Genomic DNA, 20833 nt, shown 5'->3' with positions numbered 1-20833 from the left:
TTATAACTTTTCTACTTTGGGAACCGCTGTATTAGAAATAAAGGTGTATAAGGAATGAAAACCACATTCAGTTTGTCTGGTCTCTAAAGAAAAACAGGCTTTATGAGATAAAACGAGAAGTTTTGAACAAAGCTGAACATTGTTGAAAAAATAAAACTATTTTATTTTAATTGAAGGTCATCTTATCAGTCATTACATCCTAATTTTTAGAATTGAATCAATGCGCGTCTTCCGTATCATGCATCGAAACAAAACAGCTGCTTTGCATAAAAATATCCCGATGTATCAGATAATGCGGTTATATAACTTTAATTTGTTGAGTATCAGTTTTCAGAGATTACTTGCTTTCTAAGGACCACAACCCACGAATTTTGAGACGTAACGTAACTGTATCAGCATGTTTATATAATGCAACATCCTTATATCCAAGGCATGTCCGTGCATTTAAACGCGACGATAACATCATTATTTGCAAAACCACGAAAATCGGTACCCACACAACTTTCATATTCATATTTTATCTTGCGATCACAGTTCCAGGAACAAACAGTAAATGAAAAATACACAAGCTGTATTTATTTTTTTAAATTTAAAACTAATGCTTCTTACATAAACTTACGCTTGTGTTATTGTATGTGGTTTACAATTTAGCCATCCCTGTATTAATTCTCAAACGAATTCAATTAATCGATCGATAGATATATGGATTATTTGGGAATTGTGTGTGCATTCAGCCACAGGTGATGCTATTTGACTACCCTTGAAAGTAGTGCATGTGTGTGTGTCCTAATATTTCCAAAACCCGATTTAATCACACCATTGCAGAAGTTAGACAAAATAAATGTGTTTGTGTGTGTGTGTGTGTGTGTGTGTGTGTGTGTGTGCGTGTGTGTGTGAGAGAGAGAGAGAGAGAGAGAGAGAGAAATGCATTTCAAAAGTAAATGTGCAAGTTTCTTTCGACGCCAATCTATATTTAAAAAATCTTTACAATCTATACTAGGTAGGTTCTATCTATTTTTCCTCTTGCACATTATAGAAAAATCTTTTGGATCGACGCCAAGGGAGCCTTATCCAGTCCTTGGAACACACTGGAAAGTTACAGTCTTTTCACCGGCGAGCGACAGCTCCTTCTTAACATTACAGAGACGCTTATCTCAGGTTGTGGACGGCCACGTGCTCTAGCGGCAGACTTAAGCGACAGAAGGGTCTATTGGGTCGACGCCAGGTAGAACGATATTTATGCTGAAATATTTTATCCTGGATAAAGTTTACATTCGGAAATATTGTTTATATGCATAACAATATGTTGCTGCTGTTGCTTTTCCTGCATTACGTGATGGTTTAGTTCAGTCCTTCAGTGGCTTGTGACATGACCATGTCTATTACCAGGGTAAACAAGACAGAGGACATCCTTTCGGAGCCCTGTCTCCCCTTTAGATGGTTTTGTTAGTGATCCACAGTGTACCGCTCTGCATGATGAACGCTGGTATGAATTTATTACGATATTGATAAATTTCTATTTTATCCCAACAATGTTTCTTAATCACTTATGTGAATCATCGTCAGATGTACTTTTCCATGAGTTTCAATGTGTAACTATTGTCGGTTAACGATATCTCTCAGACTTCGTGATGGCTGGTATTTTAAGGTAATACGTACCAGAAACTCCTGTACTTTATACTTATCCTACTGTTGCTGAATATCCGATATACTACTATACTTTGTACTTATCCTACAGTTGCTGAATATCCGATCTACTATACATTGTACTTATCCTACAGTTGCTGAATATCCGATTTACTACTGTACGTTTTTACTTATCCTACAGTTGCTGAGTTTCCGATCTACTACTGTACTTTGGCGTCCGCCTCGGATGCGGGAGGTCGTGGGTTCGATCTCCGGCCGAGTCATGCCAAAGACTTACAAAAATGGTACTTACAGCTGCCTCACTTGGCGCTCAGATTAAAAGGTTAGTGTTAAGACTGGTCGACTTGGTGTCAGGACAGTGTGACTGGGTGGGACATCATGCAACGTGTCTGCCGCATGATGCCCCAGTGCAAGACATCAGAAGAAAAAAAAAAACCTGTCAGATTGCAAACATCGCATCGATATGACTGAAAAATAGTTAAAGCTACGTTATAAATCCAAATCACACACACACACACACCTGTTACTACTGTACTTTGTACGTATCCTATAGTTACTGAATATCCGGTCTACTTTTGTACATTGTACTTATCCTACAGTTGCTGAATATCCGATCTACTACTATACTTTGTATTTATCCTACAGTTGCTCAATATCCGATCTACTATTATACTTTGTACGTATCATATAGTTGCTGAATATCCGGTCTACTATTGTACATTGTACTTATCCTACAGTTGCTGAATATCCGGTCTACTACTATACTTTGTACGTATCCTACAGTTGCTGAATATCCGGTCTACTACTATACTTTGTACGTATCCTACAGTTGCTGAATATCCGATATACGACTATATATTGCGCTTGTACTGTTGCTGAATATCCGGTCTACTACTGTGCTTTGTACTTATCCTACAGTTGCTGAATATCCGATCTACTACTGTACTTTATACGTATCCTACAGTTGCTGAATATTCGATATACTACTATACTTTGTACTTATCCTACAGTTGCTGAATATCCTATCTACTACTGTACTTTGTACTTATCCTACAGTTGCTGAATATCCGATCTACTACTGTACTTTGTACTTATCCTACAGTTGCCGAATATCCGATCTACTACTGTACTTTGTACTTATCCTACAGTTGCTGAATATCCAGTCTATTACTATACTTTGTACTTATTCTACAGTTGCTGAATATCCGATATACTACTGTACTTTGTACTTATCCTACAGTTGCTGAATATCTGATCTACTACTGTACATTGTGCGTATCCTACAGTTGCTGAATATCTGATTTACTACTGTACTTTGTACATTTTCTTCTAGTGCTGAGTGACCGATCTATTAATGATCCTTGCTATATAGATGTAGATTGTCGTCTAATTTTCCGATAGGTGATGATTTGAAGTAGTAGTTAATTTACCCTGACATCAAGCAAAGATCTTAGAAACATATGACTACTACAAACGTGGTCAGTTTATTTTCTGTGTTTAAATCCAATGATACTCATCATAAAGATTCATATTTTTCGTTGTGCGAAAATAAGTTCCACTAATGACCAAGTTGCTGGCTGCACGCAATTCACTAAAATAAAGAACTATCTATTTTCTGCTATTGTACACGTTCCATGTAGTTCCAGTATCCTTTTTGACCCCGTGGAAGAGAATATAGATCTTATAGTCATATATGTACAGTGAGCCCATGAATGTATTATAATGCATTCCATCACACTAGGATGCATTGTGCATGTCGTAGCCGCCATAAAGACACAAAAATGCAATTACGACAATTGCTGTATATTCTACAGAAAGGTAAAAGCAATCTTCACTAATTCCGATGCAAAAGCTGTGTACATCTATTAGGAAGACCCCTACCTCCGAAATACTTATTGCACCAATTTAGTGTATTTTGAATTGATTTTAGTATAGCTTTGTGGTGGGTGGTATGCTGAAATCCGCATCAAGTTCCACATTGCCTGAAATTAAATTGCAATAAAGCGTTGTGTGTGAGTGCGCGCGTGATGTTGTGTGTGTGTTTATATATATATATATATATATATATATATATATATATATATATATATATATATATATATATATATATATATATATACTTTTTTCCTTGACGAACTTCACTCAAGTGATGGAGATCCGGAGACTCTTTTCAGATAATTCATATCCAAAGTTAAACATAACGTTATATAGTCTGGCACTGATAGTTGCCGTAATGTGTGTTTACACTTCTAACAGGTACGAACTTGTATGAATCCTCATAAAAAACAAACCGATCTGATATATATATATATATATATATATATATATATATATATATATATATATATATATATATATATATATATATCCTGCCGAATGCTTTAGGCGTAAGTACCTTAGATGATATGCCATCTTATCATTGTTTCAGGATCTTTATGAACCTTCGGAATATGTTCTCGGTACATAAGTTTGGAAACTGTATGATATTATTAAGAAGGAATTAAATTTTCTTTAGTAAGTAATACAGCTTCAACCTTACGAACTACGGCACCTTTCTCCAAGTGTGATTGCTTTGTACACTCTCTGAAATAACTTCTCAAAACCAACTTCCATGTACAAATTAAGTTTGGTTTCCACTTTCTTCCATCTCTTTATGGAAGCGCAATTTTCTTAGACTTGCCTCACACAGCCAGATGTTGACGGCATGGTGATCTATGATGAATTCTTTAGAAAAAATCCATGATCGCATTTAGAAATACAACTCTATCATATCAATATTATGTAAAAAAAAAATATGGAGGAAAGTTTAAATTTTATGTAACCTTTGAAAATGTTTGAAAGATATTCTCTGAAATTAGAATTGTAATATTAAATTTCGTGTTCGCTTAAAATGTTTTGAATGAAAATCTGACATTAGAATTATGAGATTAAAGTTCGTGTAGCCCTGGATATATTTAAATGACACTCTCTGAAATTAAAATTTTACAGTAAAATTCTGTTCAAGGTGTCCGATATACATCTTGGATAGACCCTATATAAAAGAGGTTTATCTCGAATAGATCCTTTATTTATAAACCTTTTTCTTCGACCGACATTTGATTTAAAAGCTTTATGTTCCATGCATTTAATCCCTAACGGTTTCTGATAAAGGTTTATTTTGGGGTCTGTGTTCGCTGGCTATGGTAATTTGCCGTTAAGTACGTGGTATGATCTTGGATGAACCTATTTTTATGTTGAAACTTGTCTACTTCAAATAAGTTTCAATATATATATATATATATATATATATATATATATATATATATATATATATATATATATATATATATATATATATATATATATCTGTGTGTGTGTGTGTGTGTGTCAGTCTTTGCGAAAAAATGGCATTTCATCCTTACCCACTATCTTATTGGCTTGGAAAACATGTTCCTAGTGCGCATGTCAGGATAGTTCATGACATGTTATGTTGTGATCGAGCACGATTTCCTTTGCATACTCTACATATTGCCTTGAAAGCTTACAAAGGGTGGGGATCATTGTTTGGCCTTAACTTGTATACTTTCGTGAACAGATGTCCCTCAAACCTTAACAAATGGGACATTGTTGTACTTAGCTTTTACTTTGTGTATTTTCAGGAACAGATGGCCTTCAAACGTTAACACACGAGAAATTGCTAGACCCGATTCTTTGTACACTTTCTTCAGTTTTATAGATGGCCATCGAAGCTTAACAAAAGCGACCTTGTCTGCTACACCCTATACTTTGTACAAGTTTTTGAACGTAACAGATGACTCTAAACGTAGAACAAATGAGACCGTCTCTGTTAGACCTTACAGATGGTCATCAAACATCAGCACATGTGGCATTGTTGGATAGACCTAACAATGTGTACACTGTCGGAAATAATGTACGATCTAATCTAATATCGACGTTTGTTTTCGGAAGAACATTAATAATTCACTATGTATATTGCACGTCCAAACGACAACAGTTTAAAGTCAGTGTCCGCAAAGTCGAATAGGTATACTCATCGAGTTTTCTAATAGGTAGGTATACTCGTCGAGTTTTCTGAAGAAAAAACTACATTCTTTACTGAACTGAGAATGTTAACTACAAACCTAGACATCATAAAATCTAATTGTACTGTTCAGGTAAGCGAATGTAAATATCAATTAGAATTATAATATACGGCAGACAACGGTAGATGCGGAAAATTCCTGTATAAATCGTCCATTTGTGCAAGTCATTATTGGTAATTTTCTCCAAGGCAATGTAGTAAAACTGGCTTGGTACAGTGTTATATATTTACTAATTGATCCTCTGTATCAGTGTAAACGACTTTTAAGTGACAACCTAATACCAGTCAGATCCCTTTTACCTTGGAGAAAATGACCCACTTTGAATTGCAGAAACATGTCTGATTTGCACAGGAATTTCAGCATCTAGCGTCGTCTGCTATTAATTATCGTTCCAACTGAAACCGTTTACTTGCTCAAAATATCTAAGCTATTGTTTTTCTCAAGGTTTAATAGTTATCGAATTTAAGTTGGTTAGAAACCCAGATGAGCATACATACCAGACCGTTCTGAAATGTACCCGGTACTTTATATGCGCATAGCAACAGAATATAGTCCAAGTCATAATGAACCCAATAATTAATCCTCATTGTATGCGTGTACCAAAATTTACTTACACATTCTTCCCCAATTTTCAAAATGTCTATTTGTAAAATGTTGGGCGTGTAGAACATCGGGAACTGAAGTGATGAATCTCACATAATATTTGTAATGTTAATTCGTATTGTGCAATACCACAGTCACAAATTTGAAAACAGACATACAATGTCAATGATATATATTTGCAAATGTTTAATCTTCATTGAAGCCAGTTTTCCAAACAAGTGATGTGTTTATTTGAACTGGAATTTATTAAGAGGAAAGCTTGTCGGGAATTAGTTGTTTGGGAGGAGTGAGTTGCTATTGATGTAACTATTAAGGTGAGGTCGTAAATCCTTTTTACTGTGTCACATGCACCAATGAGTATACTCGTGGAAAGTGTATGTTAAACAATAACAACCATTTCTTTCGAAATATATAATAGCTATATTGTCAGGTAAAGAAGTAACATAGCATGCCTTAGGTTCCCCGTTGTGTTTTTCGTCATGTATGGTTGTCAATCGGATCAAGAGGAATGATAATCGTGTCTTGTGCAAACTTATACGCCTAATTATATGCCATGAAATTTGTTCGCCATTACTGAAAATAAAAGATAAAACACATTGAAAGTACGTCACAAAAGTTATTAAATAGAATTCGACTTATATTACAGAAAACAACCTGGCGTTAATAGTTTTCAGTTTAATTTTTTAACAAATGGCGCGGATCAGCTGTCAAACATGGTTATCGTTACTAAATATAGATACCTATTTAAACATGTTCCCCATAACCAGATATTTAAACATGCTCTCCATAACCACCTATTTAAACATGCTCCCCATAACCAAATGATATGAATACTTTTCATACTTATACGAGTAAGCACGTTCCACTGACCAATATGGCCGCCATTATTAATTTAACAGAAAATACGAAAGTTTTTTTTAAAAATTATGTTTGTAGACGTTTACCAAATTCGCAAGAATCATTTTGTCAACAAGCGTTTTTTTTTTTCTCTTCAATTTTACAAATGATGCTGATATGCAAAATAATAATGCGGCATTTAAAAAAAAATCTGACAAGAGTTATCAAAATAAGAAAAAATTTAAAATGACTTGTTATTACATCATCTCATATAGTTTATTAGAAGGGACATAAAACATAACTGCAAGGCACAAATGATGTATGTGCATAACTTAAGATTGCCCTTGCGGCTATAAAGGGCAAAAGAAAAACCATGTTTAAATTTCTTTTTCTCCAACAATCTGTAAAGAAAGATGACCAGTTTTCGCAAAAAAAGTATAGTGGAATGACATATGTTAGGTTAGTAGAAATCATCCTGATCTTTTAAGACTGCTTAAATAATTTTAAAACATGCTTTAAATGACAGGAAGAATCATACCATCTTAGATTATTTTGCCATCTTCCGTTGACTTGTGATATGTTTTGTAGATGGCATTAGATGAACGATAGGCCCACTTGGGTTTCTTGTTTAAGTTCGGTTTGAGTGCTGTTGCATATATATATATATATATATATATATATATATATATATATATATATATATATATATATATATTCATTCAATTTATTGTTTTTACTTTAATTCCCAATCTGTAATTCTGGTATCTCAAATTATTAAGTCAGGCAGATGTTATCCACAACAAGGTTAAAAATCGCTGACTTGACAAACTATCAACATTCCTTTGCCATACCATTTCAATCTTTTCATCACTATGAATGTTATAATTAAACATAAACCAAGAAGTATATTAATTTAAGCCCCAAACTTTCAACTGTTTCTATAAAATTATGTAGGTCGGATATCTTTGATCGCGATTTATCAAGATTTTTCTGGATATATCCCATGTTGAAATGGTATGTAGGCTAGATGTTGATAAACACAATTTTCTACGGTGAAGTTTTGTATACACATTTTATGTAAAGCATGCTAAGTTTAGACCAGAAAACATAAAAGTTAATAGCTTACCTTTAAATTACCTGTATAAAAGACAAGAATTTCGTTCAGTTTACATTCTGCATCGATATTAAAAATTCCTCCTCAGTGAGATTTTAATTATGTTAGTTCATATTATAATCATTATTTCGTTCCAATTGGAAGTTTATATAATGCTAATAGTGTAGGTTTAAGCAAATTCGGTGTCTTTAATTTGTTTTACATTTGCATTTTAGGAGGCTTGAATGAATGAATGAATGAATGAATGAATGAATGAATGAATGAATGAATTAATGAATAAATGAATGAATGAATGAATGAATGAATAGGATGTCAATAGTTCAGTTTCTTCATCGTGGTACAATCAACAATGTATAAACAGGAAGACTGATGTTATTAATGAAGATGTAGAATCGACAAGGATGTAATAGGGACAGAGACAAGGAGATGTACACTCGGCAACGTGTTAATAGGGACAGAGACAAGGAGATGTACACTCGGCAACGTGTTAATAGGGACAGAGACAAGGAGATGTACACTCGGCAACGTGTTAATAGGGACAGAGACAAGGAGATGTACACTCGGCAACGTGTTAATAGGGATACAGACTTTATTAGTAAAGGAGTGGTACAATGGGCAAAGTGTTAGCTGGGTGACATGTTATCAGTAAAGGAAATTTACAATCAGCAGCGTGTTAACAGGGACACTGACGTAATTAGTAAAGGAGATGTACAATCGACAATGTGTGATAAGTAAGACAGACGTTATTAGTAAAGGGCTTGCAGAATCGACAACGTGTTAATAGGGAGACAGACCTTGCTAGTTATTTAGATGCTCAATGAGCAATGTGGCAACAGGGCGATTGACTCTCTTAATGAAGGACTTGTACAGTATGCAATGTGCTAGCAGGGAGATGAAAGTTTTAGTAAAGGAATTGTACAATCGGCAATGCGTTAGAAGGGAGACAGACGTTATTAGTAAAGGCGACGTACAATCGGAAACGTGTTAGCAGGGAGACAGACGTTATTGGTAATGGAGATGTATAATGGGCAATGTGTTAGCAGGGAGACAGACGTTATTGGTAAAGGAAATTTACAATCGGCAATGTGTTAGCAAGAAGACACACGTCATTAGCAAAGGAGTTGTAAAATCGGCAATGCATTAGCAGGGAGACAGACGTTATTAGTAAAGGAAATTTACAATCGGCAATCCGTTATCAGGGAGAGAAACGTTATTAGTTAAAGAGTTGTAAAATCGACGTGTTAGCAAGGAGATTGAAGTTATTAGTAAAGGAAATGTACAATCGGCAACGCGTAAGCAGGGAGATATGCATTTTTAGTAAAAGAAACATTCAATCAGCATCGCGTTAACAGGGAGATTGACGGTATGAATGAAGGTTATATACAATTTAGGCTTGTTAGCTAAGAGACTGACGTTATTAGTAAAGTAAACTATCGGTAATGTGTTAACAAAAAAAGTGATGCTATTAGTAAAATAAATATGTTCCCCGTCAAGTGTTAACAACGAAGACTATCTTTATTAGTAAAGGTGTATAAAATCGGTAATATGTTAAGAATGACAATGTCATGCAAATGAAAAACAGTCCTAAATAAAACAAGTATAACAGTAACTGCTTTGCCGACGATAAAAAAGCGCTTCTTTTTAAGAAGAAAATGCCCAACTTAAAGTTCTACATTGGCCACATGTATGGACGATTTACACTGACATGGTATGTCACAATGTTTAAGAGTTGATTATTTAAATTGTGAATAAAAGGTAAAATAATTAGCACATCGTACACTTATTTTAGATTTTTACACCTGTTTTTAAATTGACACGTTTGTTTTATATTCATACACTTATTTCATAGATTGATACACTTTTTTTATATTGGTACATTTGTATACTGATGCGCTTATTTAATAATGATACACTTTTTTATATATTGATACACTTATTTATATCGCTACATTTTTATATTCATGGGCTTATTTTATATATTGATACACTTACTGATACTGGTATATTTGTATATTCATGCACTCATGATATATATATATATATATATATATATATATATATATATATATATATATATATATATATATATATATTGATAAGGTAAGACACTTAAAATCGCTTTAGTTACCTTTTATTGTTACAAGAATTCTATGAAGAAGCATTCTATCACCTTCATGTTTTATGTCAAATTCCACGGAGAATGCAAAAAGGCGCCTCGATGTTTTTTATTGCCCTTAAAGATTTAAGATTACCACAGAATGCAAGAAACACCTGTTGAAGTTATTAATAGCCTCGATACAAGACATACAGGATTAATCAATGTCGGGAAAGCTGGCAAAACAGTTTTCTTATATATACCGTGGCACCAAGACGTGAAATACGCTAAAGAACTTGGAAAGGGGTTTCATGAAGCCGGAAGTCTAATTATCCTTAAAGAATAATGAGAAAAAGTGTCTGTTTGGTTCCAGTGATAACATTTTTTTCACGTTAGTATGCACTACATGTATTTTGAGTGTCATTTTCTTTCTTGAAAGTGTCACATAAAACTATTATTTTACAGTAGGTTTTCATCAACACAATAAAGTATTATTATTATTATTATTATTATTATTATTATTATTATTATTGTTTGAAAACATATATATCACGGGTGGAGGGAGAGTAAGGATTGTGTCTAAATCTTCCGTAATGAAGAAACATTGAAATGCAGGCTGTATAATTTAAGTAGAAATTTCAAAATTGCAGATTCAAATGGATGGAAATAATTCGGTACACTTGTGCTTTATCCACAGTCATGTGTGAAAATCTCAACTACGGTAACGCCCAGATATTTTAAATGCAGCAGCGAAATTCAGGGGGAAAAAGTGTTAATAATAGCTTTCATTATACAGTATGTCACACATAACGAAATAAACGATTATAACAAGGTTCGGTATTTCATCGATAATAATTTTCTTCAGCTTTCTTTTCTTTACTTTGTTTCAAACTTTAAAACAATGTCTTTTATGTTTTAAAAGATCCGAGTCCATGCACTCCGTGACCTATGATGGAAAGGATCACAGGCTTTTGCGAAAGGGCGAGTACCTTGCCGAACCAGAAAGTATTGCCATATATGGAGAACACGTGATTTGGACTGACAGTGTCACGAGCTCTATCTTACAGGTAATGACTTTCAATATCTGTTACGTTTTTACGTAAAGCGCTCCACGAAAACCACAGCATCCACACAAATATGGAGGCTTTTATTGCAACTAAAAGGGGGAATAAAATAAGATCAAATTTCAAGAGAATTTTGCCTTGACAAAGGTCGTTCACTCAGCTGGTCCCACTGGTTTACATTTACACCTCAGTGTACCTAAACATTTGATAACGCAAGTTGTACGTTGTTATCAGACTATAAACCCAAACTGCGTTTATACTGATCACATGTTATTTCGTGTAATTTAGTTTTAGATAACAATATAACAAACTGTCTGATAGTAACATCTAAAATATTTATAGGGGATGAGTATCTTGATCAACCTGACGAACTGTAACCATATTCGTCACCGATCTTATAAGATCAGTATTCTGTAATTTGTTATTTGGCAAATGGACCTTAACTAAAAGCGTGATAGGTTTGGAATTGCATTTTGTTTCCTTGTGGTTAATAAGGAAATTGTATTAGTAGAGAAAAGCTGAGTGTTGTCGTTGCTTATCTTTGAAAGGAAACTCTTTTATGGAAAGAGTTTTAAGGGTTTAAAATGAGGTAGAAGCTTCGCTGTGCTTATAATTAAATTAGAGAGTTGTAAAGCAGATGTTGGGTGGGTGGGTGGGTTTAAATATGTTATATCCATGCACTTTTTATTCTGTATCATTTTGGAGCATTATTCTTGGGTCTTATCCTAATTTACCTATTATAATCTCTGTATTTACCTTGTTAGTCCCCACCTCCACACCCCCTCTCTCTCTCTCTCTGTATCACATTTGCGAGTAGAGAAACAAAGATCTATCTAAAATATTTTGCTAATTTCTCTGATGATGAATGGTTCTTAAGACGACGAACATAACAAAGGATCAATGAAGCAGTATTTATGATCAAACACAAGTCGCGAACAAATTCCCATACCTTCCAAGGAGTGGCGTGAATAGTGTTGGTGTCACCCAGTACGGTAACTCATGGTGTCACCCCCACTGACCTCCTTCCGTAACAGACCATATAGAATCCTTAGTAATGTTTTTTTTTCACTAATTTACTCATAATTCGTAATTCCCGTATATCACTGAATGTAATGGCACTGCACAATCTGTTTTACAGTCAGTCATTTTGGTGTCATCCCTTCTGATGGTGTCAGCCGGTGCGCTCCGCACCCACCCACCCCGCCGCAACCCCTAGAGACGCCACTTTTTCCAAGTATAATAAGAAAGTATTCTTTTTTTTTCCAGTTGCCAGAGTTTGAACTTAATGCAACAAGTTTATATCTAGAACTTCGAATATTAGGAGCAAAGTGATTTAGCGTTTTCCTATGTGGGAGTTAAATGCTAAGAAAGACACGTGTTTTTATTAGTAAAAATACTGCATACTTCCTGCAGACTAATTGAAACAACAACAGCATTTAAATCATATACTTTAGACTGTATCTCGTGTTTTGTTAATGACAAAAACATAAATCGCATGCAACCACTACATAAAATGATCCCAATTCACGTCTTTGGTACTCAAGCGTAACTCTTTTTTTCCTACAAAATTTGTCATTTCTGCACTGTTGCTGTTTTATGCAAAAGATAAGAAAATCATTTGACTTCTACAGAAAGCGATGTTCAAACATATTCCTGTTCATATGATTACATATAAAATCAAATTATCTGTTTATAGTGAAACTTAGCGAAAGAGGGTACTGTTGGAGAGAACATTTTTTTTTTTTTTTTATGGCAATGGCTAGTGTGCCGGGGTTTGATTATAACGACCTTTATGGGACTTAATTATGTGCCCAGTCTAAAATGGAGTCCAGACTTCTGAGTGTCCTTATTAGGGAAGTTTCATTGTATTATATTTCAATAGTTCGGTGCTCTTTTAGTATAACCAGCACTGTAATTTCATGTCTTTTACTAGTAAAAGCCGAGTATATATATATATATATATATATATATATATATATATATATATATATATATATATATATATATATATATATATATATCGTATTATGTATACGTTATGTATATTAGGGATCGAAAACTAACTATCGCAGGCCATTGCATCGGAATTCTTTTTATTTTATATTTCTCTCTATCTCTCGAATAGCTGAAAAATTAACTGACATTGAAACATCATATTATATAACTGATATAATTTGATCTTGTTTAAAAATCACCTTGAGATAATATTAAACAAAGTATATCGGCTGAAAGGAAAATTACAGCCCTCCTTTCCCAAAAATGAAACGGTTAGTAGCTTAGAGCAGATGAAATCGCTATGTATATGTTAACTGTAGGATACGCTGTAATCTTAAACCTTAAACTAAAGTGGGATGATTAGGCTTTGACTACAGCATGCACACTGTAAAAGACATTATGCCGACATTATAGAGCATGTTGATAAAAAATAGAAGTGTTGACATTGACGCAGTGGTGTAGCACTGCCTAAGCAATAGTTCGTGGCTGAGGTAGCCCAGAATTCCCATCAAGCAACTTAAGAAGGTGCCCAAAATTAAGTGTTGCTGCTGCTGGACTGATTTTTCGTGTGCCTACACTTAAATAGCTTCACTACTGGTATAATAGGAAGGGAAACTTGGAGTAGGCTGCTAACACTCGGTGAAATATGTTTATCAGAAAGAACCCAATAAACATAAAACCGACTGACTCAACAAACCAGAACATATTTAGCGGATTAGAGAAATCAAGTAAATTTCAGACAGAAAACAATTGCTCTCCTGAAAATCTTAGGGTGATTTTCGGTCTTACAAAGGAAAATATTCATTTAATACATTACAATACACTAGTAAAAATGCAATCAACAAAATGTTTCTTTTATCTTTTGAAATTTTTACTGACGGAAACAACCAAGGTACAAATTGCGGTATAAAAGTATAAAAACGTATACCAATATGTAGGTAATGCTGCGCATATATATATATATATATATATATATATATATATATATATATATATATATATATATATATATATATATATATATATTAGGAGAGAGAGAGAGAGAGAAGTATACTCTAGCAAACATCTATAACTTAATTAAACCAAAAACACATTTGTTGACATGACAACTATTCAAATCTGGTCGATCCTATTTCTCCCTTCCATTCGCAGTTTGGAATATGAAACGATGAAGAAACAGTTTGTACATCACGTGGTTAGAGATCACAAATTGTGCTGCAGGGGATTTTAAATCTACAGCTATGTGTATCCTCCACGGCATTTAACTGAAGCTTTTAAGCTAAAATTCCTGTAATTGCCTTTCTCAGGTAGGTAAAACTCTGAGGCACAGAAGATGTACAAGACAATAAGTGTAATAAAATATTATTTAAATAAGTAGACATTGTAGCACTAATTTTCTACCTTTTAGGTCAATAAGCGGGATGGAAGCAATTTCATGGTAATCAAAGAATTTGAGTCGAATCCGCCGTCAAATTTAAGGATCTTTACACCAGGAATGCAGCCAAAAAGTTCGTATATTTTTGTTCGTCATACATGCGTGCATGCATACATACATACATACATACATACAATCCAGTGAAATAATTACTTAACTGGAAACAAATTCATTTTTATCCAAGTCGCTTACCGTGAGTCTTAGACATACAAAACTACTTTAGTCTAAATTTGTATTATTAGTGACATATTCTTTCATGATGTACGACCCGTATCATATAATTACTATATTATACATATTGCGCAGAGTACTCAGTGCACTTTAGTACCTTCCTCTCTCGGTGCTTTCCAGACATTTCACTTCAATACATTCTTGATTGGGTACTTTTGAGACATTACACATCCGCACCTTTGTGTCCCAGTGCTTTTGAGGCATTACAATTTTGTACCTTCTTGTCCGGTTACTTTAAGAAATAACACTTTAGTACCTTCTTGTGCCGGTTAGTTTTAGGCATTACAATTCAGTACTTATAGGTTACTGCATTTGTATGGAAAATATGAACGAGTGTTTTCGATGGAATACTACATGACCTTGGGAGTGCAGTATATCCATCCGACAAAACGAGTTCATATTTTTCCATACAAATGCAGTAACCTTTTTATTATACGCTCATTGTTTTAATTCTACATAAGGCTTAATCATATAAACAAAATACACTTCAAGAAACAACGTAGATGAATGCATGCCTTATTCCAAACTAAATACACAAGCGCATATTCATCATTACACAACAACAACATTGTTACTGTGCACATAATTACACCCAGATAAATTTGAACTTTGTTGCGCGCTCGACATAACTTTCAAAAGAAAATGGCGTGTCTAGTTAAAATTGAAATTTGGAGTCATATTGTGAATGAATGTGCATTGCAACAACTTTTCCATTTGATCTGGAATGAATAGATTTTGGCATTTTTTTATTCTACGAAATTTCGTGATTATGGACTGGATTTGTATGTGACAATTCCACATGAAATACACGGGATTGAAGAAGTTAGGGAGAAGCGTGTTGACATCTGCAAATGTGTTTCTGATTCTGTCATTGAATGTTTGAAATCATAATGTGGGAAAAATATGAAGTCTTTCAATTGCAATTATCAAAAAGACGCTATGGAATGTAATGCTTATTTTATTTTGAGTGCAGTAAGGAGGATGTAATTGCACTTGGAATATAGTCGAAATTACAGTACAATTTCGAAATATGTAATCAAGATTGAGAACCTTTGACATGGCTAATGTAATTCGGATTCGCAGAACTAAGAAAGTACATTTTGAGGAAATTCAGGATGTAAAACTGTAAGTATATTTTTTTTTTGGCCATTCTTATCACCAGCTAAAGAAGGCAGTATATGACTTGTCACTTGTATGTTATTTGTAAGGACCCTTTCTTGCGTCTGTAACTAGCCTAAATCCGAAACATTGTATCAACGCGTAATGTGCCAAAGCAGCTGGTATGTGGCAGTCCACGAAACATCTGTTTTAGTTCATTCAGAAACAAATTTATACAACCACAACGTAAATCACTTCTTACGCGAGTGTACATGATTTTTTTAGAAATCAAAAGTGATGGCATCTGCGTCCATTGTTTGTTTACAGTATAAAGTAGTTCATTTATGCACGTGAATGCTATATGTGTATTAGCGCGCAGGTTCAGTATTCGGTAATACTGAACGATTCTGACAATGTAAAGTTAACGGGGAAAAAAATGAGCTTATAATAAATTCTTGTTCCGGTGCTTTAGAGACATCACATTTCATTACGTTCTTGTCTCGGCGCTTTTGAAACAATAATAATCCGTACCTTTGTGTCCCAGTACTTTGGAGACATTACACTTCATTACCTTCTTGTCCCGGTGGTTTTGAGACATCCCCTTCCATTATCGTCTTGTCCTGGTGGTTTTGAGACATCCCTTTCCATTACCGTCTTGTCCCGGTGCATTGAAGACATTACATTGATTATATCTTAATATAGTAAACTAACATGAACGAGAAAAAGTTAAAATTAAAATATTTGCTGCCCCTAGCTAAGGCACGAGAAACATATTATTCTTAATAATTTTTCAGAATACAAAATATATGGAAAATAATAAAGAATTTGGATATATGAAGAGTGTTAGAAAACTTAAAATTTTATAAACATTGAATATCAATATGTTTCGAGTGCAACAAATAAGGAAAAAAGTTTCATTTCACTTGCCAGTTATTAGCCCGGAATTACAAATTAAACAAATATTCCCCGATGCTGTTTTCATTTTTTTATTTCTTCAATACAAAATAGAATCTCAGAGAACCGGTTGAACAAATGCATGGAACGTTCGAGCGCCAAACACGTAAAGAATTAATTTATTTTCGTCTCAGACAACACAGACATTTAAAGTTAACAACAATATATAAATAAATAAATAAATAAATAAATAAATAAATAAACAAAAAGAACAAAAAAGAAACGGCAAATAAAATTGAACATAAATATACATTTACAAGAAAAAAATCTTTCTTTGTTTCCTCAGCCGGACTTCGTTATAACCTGAAACAGATGAAGGAGAAATGGGATGAGGTAACGAAGAATTCTTCTGAGGAAGATCTCGACAATGGTGATGTTTATGATTATGACTATCCGTCGAAGGAAGCTAAATCCAAAGGAAATGGTGGATCACTCATTTTTCCTTGTGTGAATCTAATTTTGTTTGGACTTGTATTTTCGTCTCCTTACAGATGATCTACTTAAGTGTGTAATAGACAGTGATAATCTGGTTTCTATATTTGGCATAGTTTTGTCCAATTTCATGATATATTCGAAGATTACTGTACCGTAAGGCATTGTTTAGAGGCTATATAACATGTGTACAGTTCCTTCATTTGTCATTGTTTTTGCAAGTCAATCTTAACATCGCCTTAGCAGAAATTACACAAGTGTTCACTCTACAGTCGACATATTCCTGTATAATTTTGTTGATTTACTTAATTAGGATATATATATATATATATATATATATATATATATATATATATATATATATATATTGGTTAGCACACCGCATCTTTTGGGCACAGAGAGCAAGAGTTACAGGGTTAATTCACCTTTTTAATTTAAGCTATGGACGTTTATGTCCTGCGGCATGGACAGAGACTTATACTAACTTTAGTTAAAGTCTGCTATTTGGTTGGAAGTAGGAGAATTAGCGGATTAAAGGTAATGTTACAACTAATCATAAAACTGTCTAATAAACTATTACTTCGAAATAAGTTAACACTATTACACACCCCATTCCCCCCCCTCCAGATATATATAGAACCTGCCATTGTATGTATCAGTTTATAATTAATTTCCAAGGAGAATTTCACAGACCTACATCTGCTGTCGCATAATTTGCATACATAGCTGGTAGATTTGAGTCTATTCAGTTAATTATAGGACTAATCGGTATAACAAGCAACATGAACCCTGACTATCAGTGCATTATGCGGCATCCGATGAGGTTCAATGCGGTTGGCAGTGCGTATGAACTAAATATATTTCATTAGGATACATTTTGTGAACAGACTTAGTTTTCACACTTCATGTATTGATTACCAGCATTTAATACTATGAGCTAACAATAGTTTTTAACCATGGCACTAAAATTATTAACGTGTATATTACAAAAATAGAAGTATGTTTCATAGATAAATGTAAGTAGATAGAATACTGGGAAAAAACAATTTTAACAAAACGATTGGAATTCATCTTGATATAACCCCAACTTATATGACCATACTTACATGCTGTCGAGGATACAAATGCCTATCCACATGTGAGTCCCATTATTTTTAAATGCTTACCTGATCGGTTGATCCTTGTTTAACTACTGATCAGCACATGACAGGTTGTATCATACCTCAGCAATAAAAAACAAATGTCTCTTCTTTTTAGGCTTTCAGAAGAGGCCGACCTACTTAAGTCACAATAACTAGATGCTTACCAATGAGCCACGGTCCTTCCTGATACATAATGCAAATGAAACTGCCAATTTGATGTTTGCATAGCAATGTTAATAATGATACAATCAAGGCCTCCTGACATTATTTTAAATACCAGGTAAAGGTTAATAATGTTACAGTCAAAGCAACCTGACATTATTTTACGTACCAACAAAGTGTAATACTGAGACAATCAAGACCTGCTGACATTATTCTACGTACCAAATAAAGGGTAATACTGATACATTCAAGTCCTCCATACATTATTCTACGTACCAAGTAAAGGGTAATACTGTTACAATTAAAGCCACCTGACATTATTCTACTTACCAAGTTAAAGTTAATACTGTTACAATCAAGGCCACATTATTCTACGTACCAAATAAAGCGTAATACTGATACAATCAAGGCTTCCTGACATTATTCTACGTACCAAGAAAAGGGTAATACTTATACGATCAAGGGCTCCTGACATTAGTTAAAGTACCATGAAAAGATTACTACTAATACAATCAAGGGCTTCTGACATTATTTTAAAAACCATGTAAAGGTTAATACTGTTACAGTCAAAGCCACCTGGTATTATTCTACGTACCAAGTAAAGGGTAATACTAATACAGTCAAGGCCTGCTGACATTAGTTAAAGTACCATGAAAAGGTTACTACTTATACAATCAAGGGCTTCTGACATAAATTTTAAAAACGATGTAAAGGTTAATACTGATACAATCAACGGCTTCCGACATTATTTAAAAACCATAAAAAGATTAGTTACAATAAAATGAAGGCCTCCCGACATTATTGTAAGTACAAAGTAAAGGTTAAGGCGGATACACTCGTGACATTATTTTAAGTACAATGCATAAGGCAATGCGGATACAATGAAGGCCTCCTGACATTTGGAATGCAATGTATAGGGTAATACGGGTACAATCAAGTCCGTTTGAAATTATTTTAAATACCATGTAAAGATTAATACTCTTACCATCGGTGTAAGACTTAAATGCGGCACGTGTTACAAAGATGTGATGTGGAGAAAATATGGAGAGGAAATAAATGATAAAAGGCAAGAACGCTTAATTATTTATTCAGATGATTTCGACACATTGCTGTGCTTAGACTGACGTATCCTTGGACGGGCTAACGAAAATCACACGATATAAATATATATTTTCATGCTAAACACGCATGCCACTATACCGGACTATGTTTTATCCTTTTGGCTGGATGTGTGCTATTCTCTTATTCGAGAAGGCGTGGAATCTGCTCGCCTCGTAATCCTATAGCCTATCATGCGCTGACAGACGGCGTTGAACACAAAACAACAACAACCGTGAACAACATTGACTCTAATCTGCCTTCGCACACTGCGCTGGCAGATTAGTGTCGATGTTGTTTCTTGCACTCATTACTCCTACCAGTATATGACAGCGCATTATGTGCTGCCAGATCTGTGTAAACATTTGGATTCAACTTATAAGTGAATATAGACGGTATATTTCAATACTACATTAGACCCGCTTCAATCATCAAGGTTTATCATAATATAGCTCTTAATTCTGATTGAACACTCATACGCACCTAACAGCAATACAACGTACTGCTTTCCCCAGAGTAGCTATAGGTCCATAAAATAACGTATAATGCGTTCGTAGGGACATTTTAGACCGACCACGCTCTGAAAGTAATTAAACAAATACAGATATTTAAAAATCTTTTCTTACTATTTATTACTGATATAGGACATAACTAGTGGTCAATAACGTATACTTAATCTCATTAAAGAATGTATTTGGCTAAAGTAAAGTCAATACGTTTTATATTATTGCCAAAATTAAAATGTGCATTATGATAACACTTGTTAGAATGCAATTTGTTTATTTACTGTCTATAAAGTCGGGTCTAAGTGCAATCTGCATAGACTCAGATCTGTCGTCGCATC

At 34.1% G+C, this 20833-nt stretch overlaps 1 protein-coding gene across 2 annotated transcripts in view; it reads left to right on the top strand.

Moving 5' to 3' along the window:
• LOC149772594 (uncharacterized) overlaps positions 1–19295 on the top strand; it is a 41653-nt gene extending 22358 nt beyond the window's left edge. For both annotated transcript variants that reach the window (XM_089947604.1, XM_089947603.1), the window contains exons 5-8: positions 1037–1225; positions 11301–11445; positions 14846–14945; positions 17442–19295. In XM_089947604.1, the coding sequence (XP_089803730.1) occupies positions 1037–1225; positions 11301–11445; positions 14846–14945; positions 17442–17650 (643 nt within the window). In that variant the 3' untranslated portion in view covers positions 17651–19295. The remainder of the gene's footprint in view (positions 1–1036; positions 1226–11300; positions 11446–14845; positions 14946–17441) is intronic.
• The last annotated feature ends 1538 nt before the right edge of the window (positions 19296–20833 follow it).

The sequence above is a fragment of the Sinohyriopsis cumingii genome, unplaced genomic scaffold, assembly GCF_028554795.1.
Source record: "Sinohyriopsis cumingii isolate HCF-2022 unplaced genomic scaffold, ASM2855479v2 utg001348l, whole genome shotgun sequence".
Lineage (NCBI taxonomy): Eukaryota > Metazoa > Mollusca > Bivalvia > Unionida > Unionidae > Sinohyriopsis > Sinohyriopsis cumingii.
Note: the sequence above shows the minus strand (reverse complement) of the source record. Positions and strands in the feature narration are given on the sequence as shown.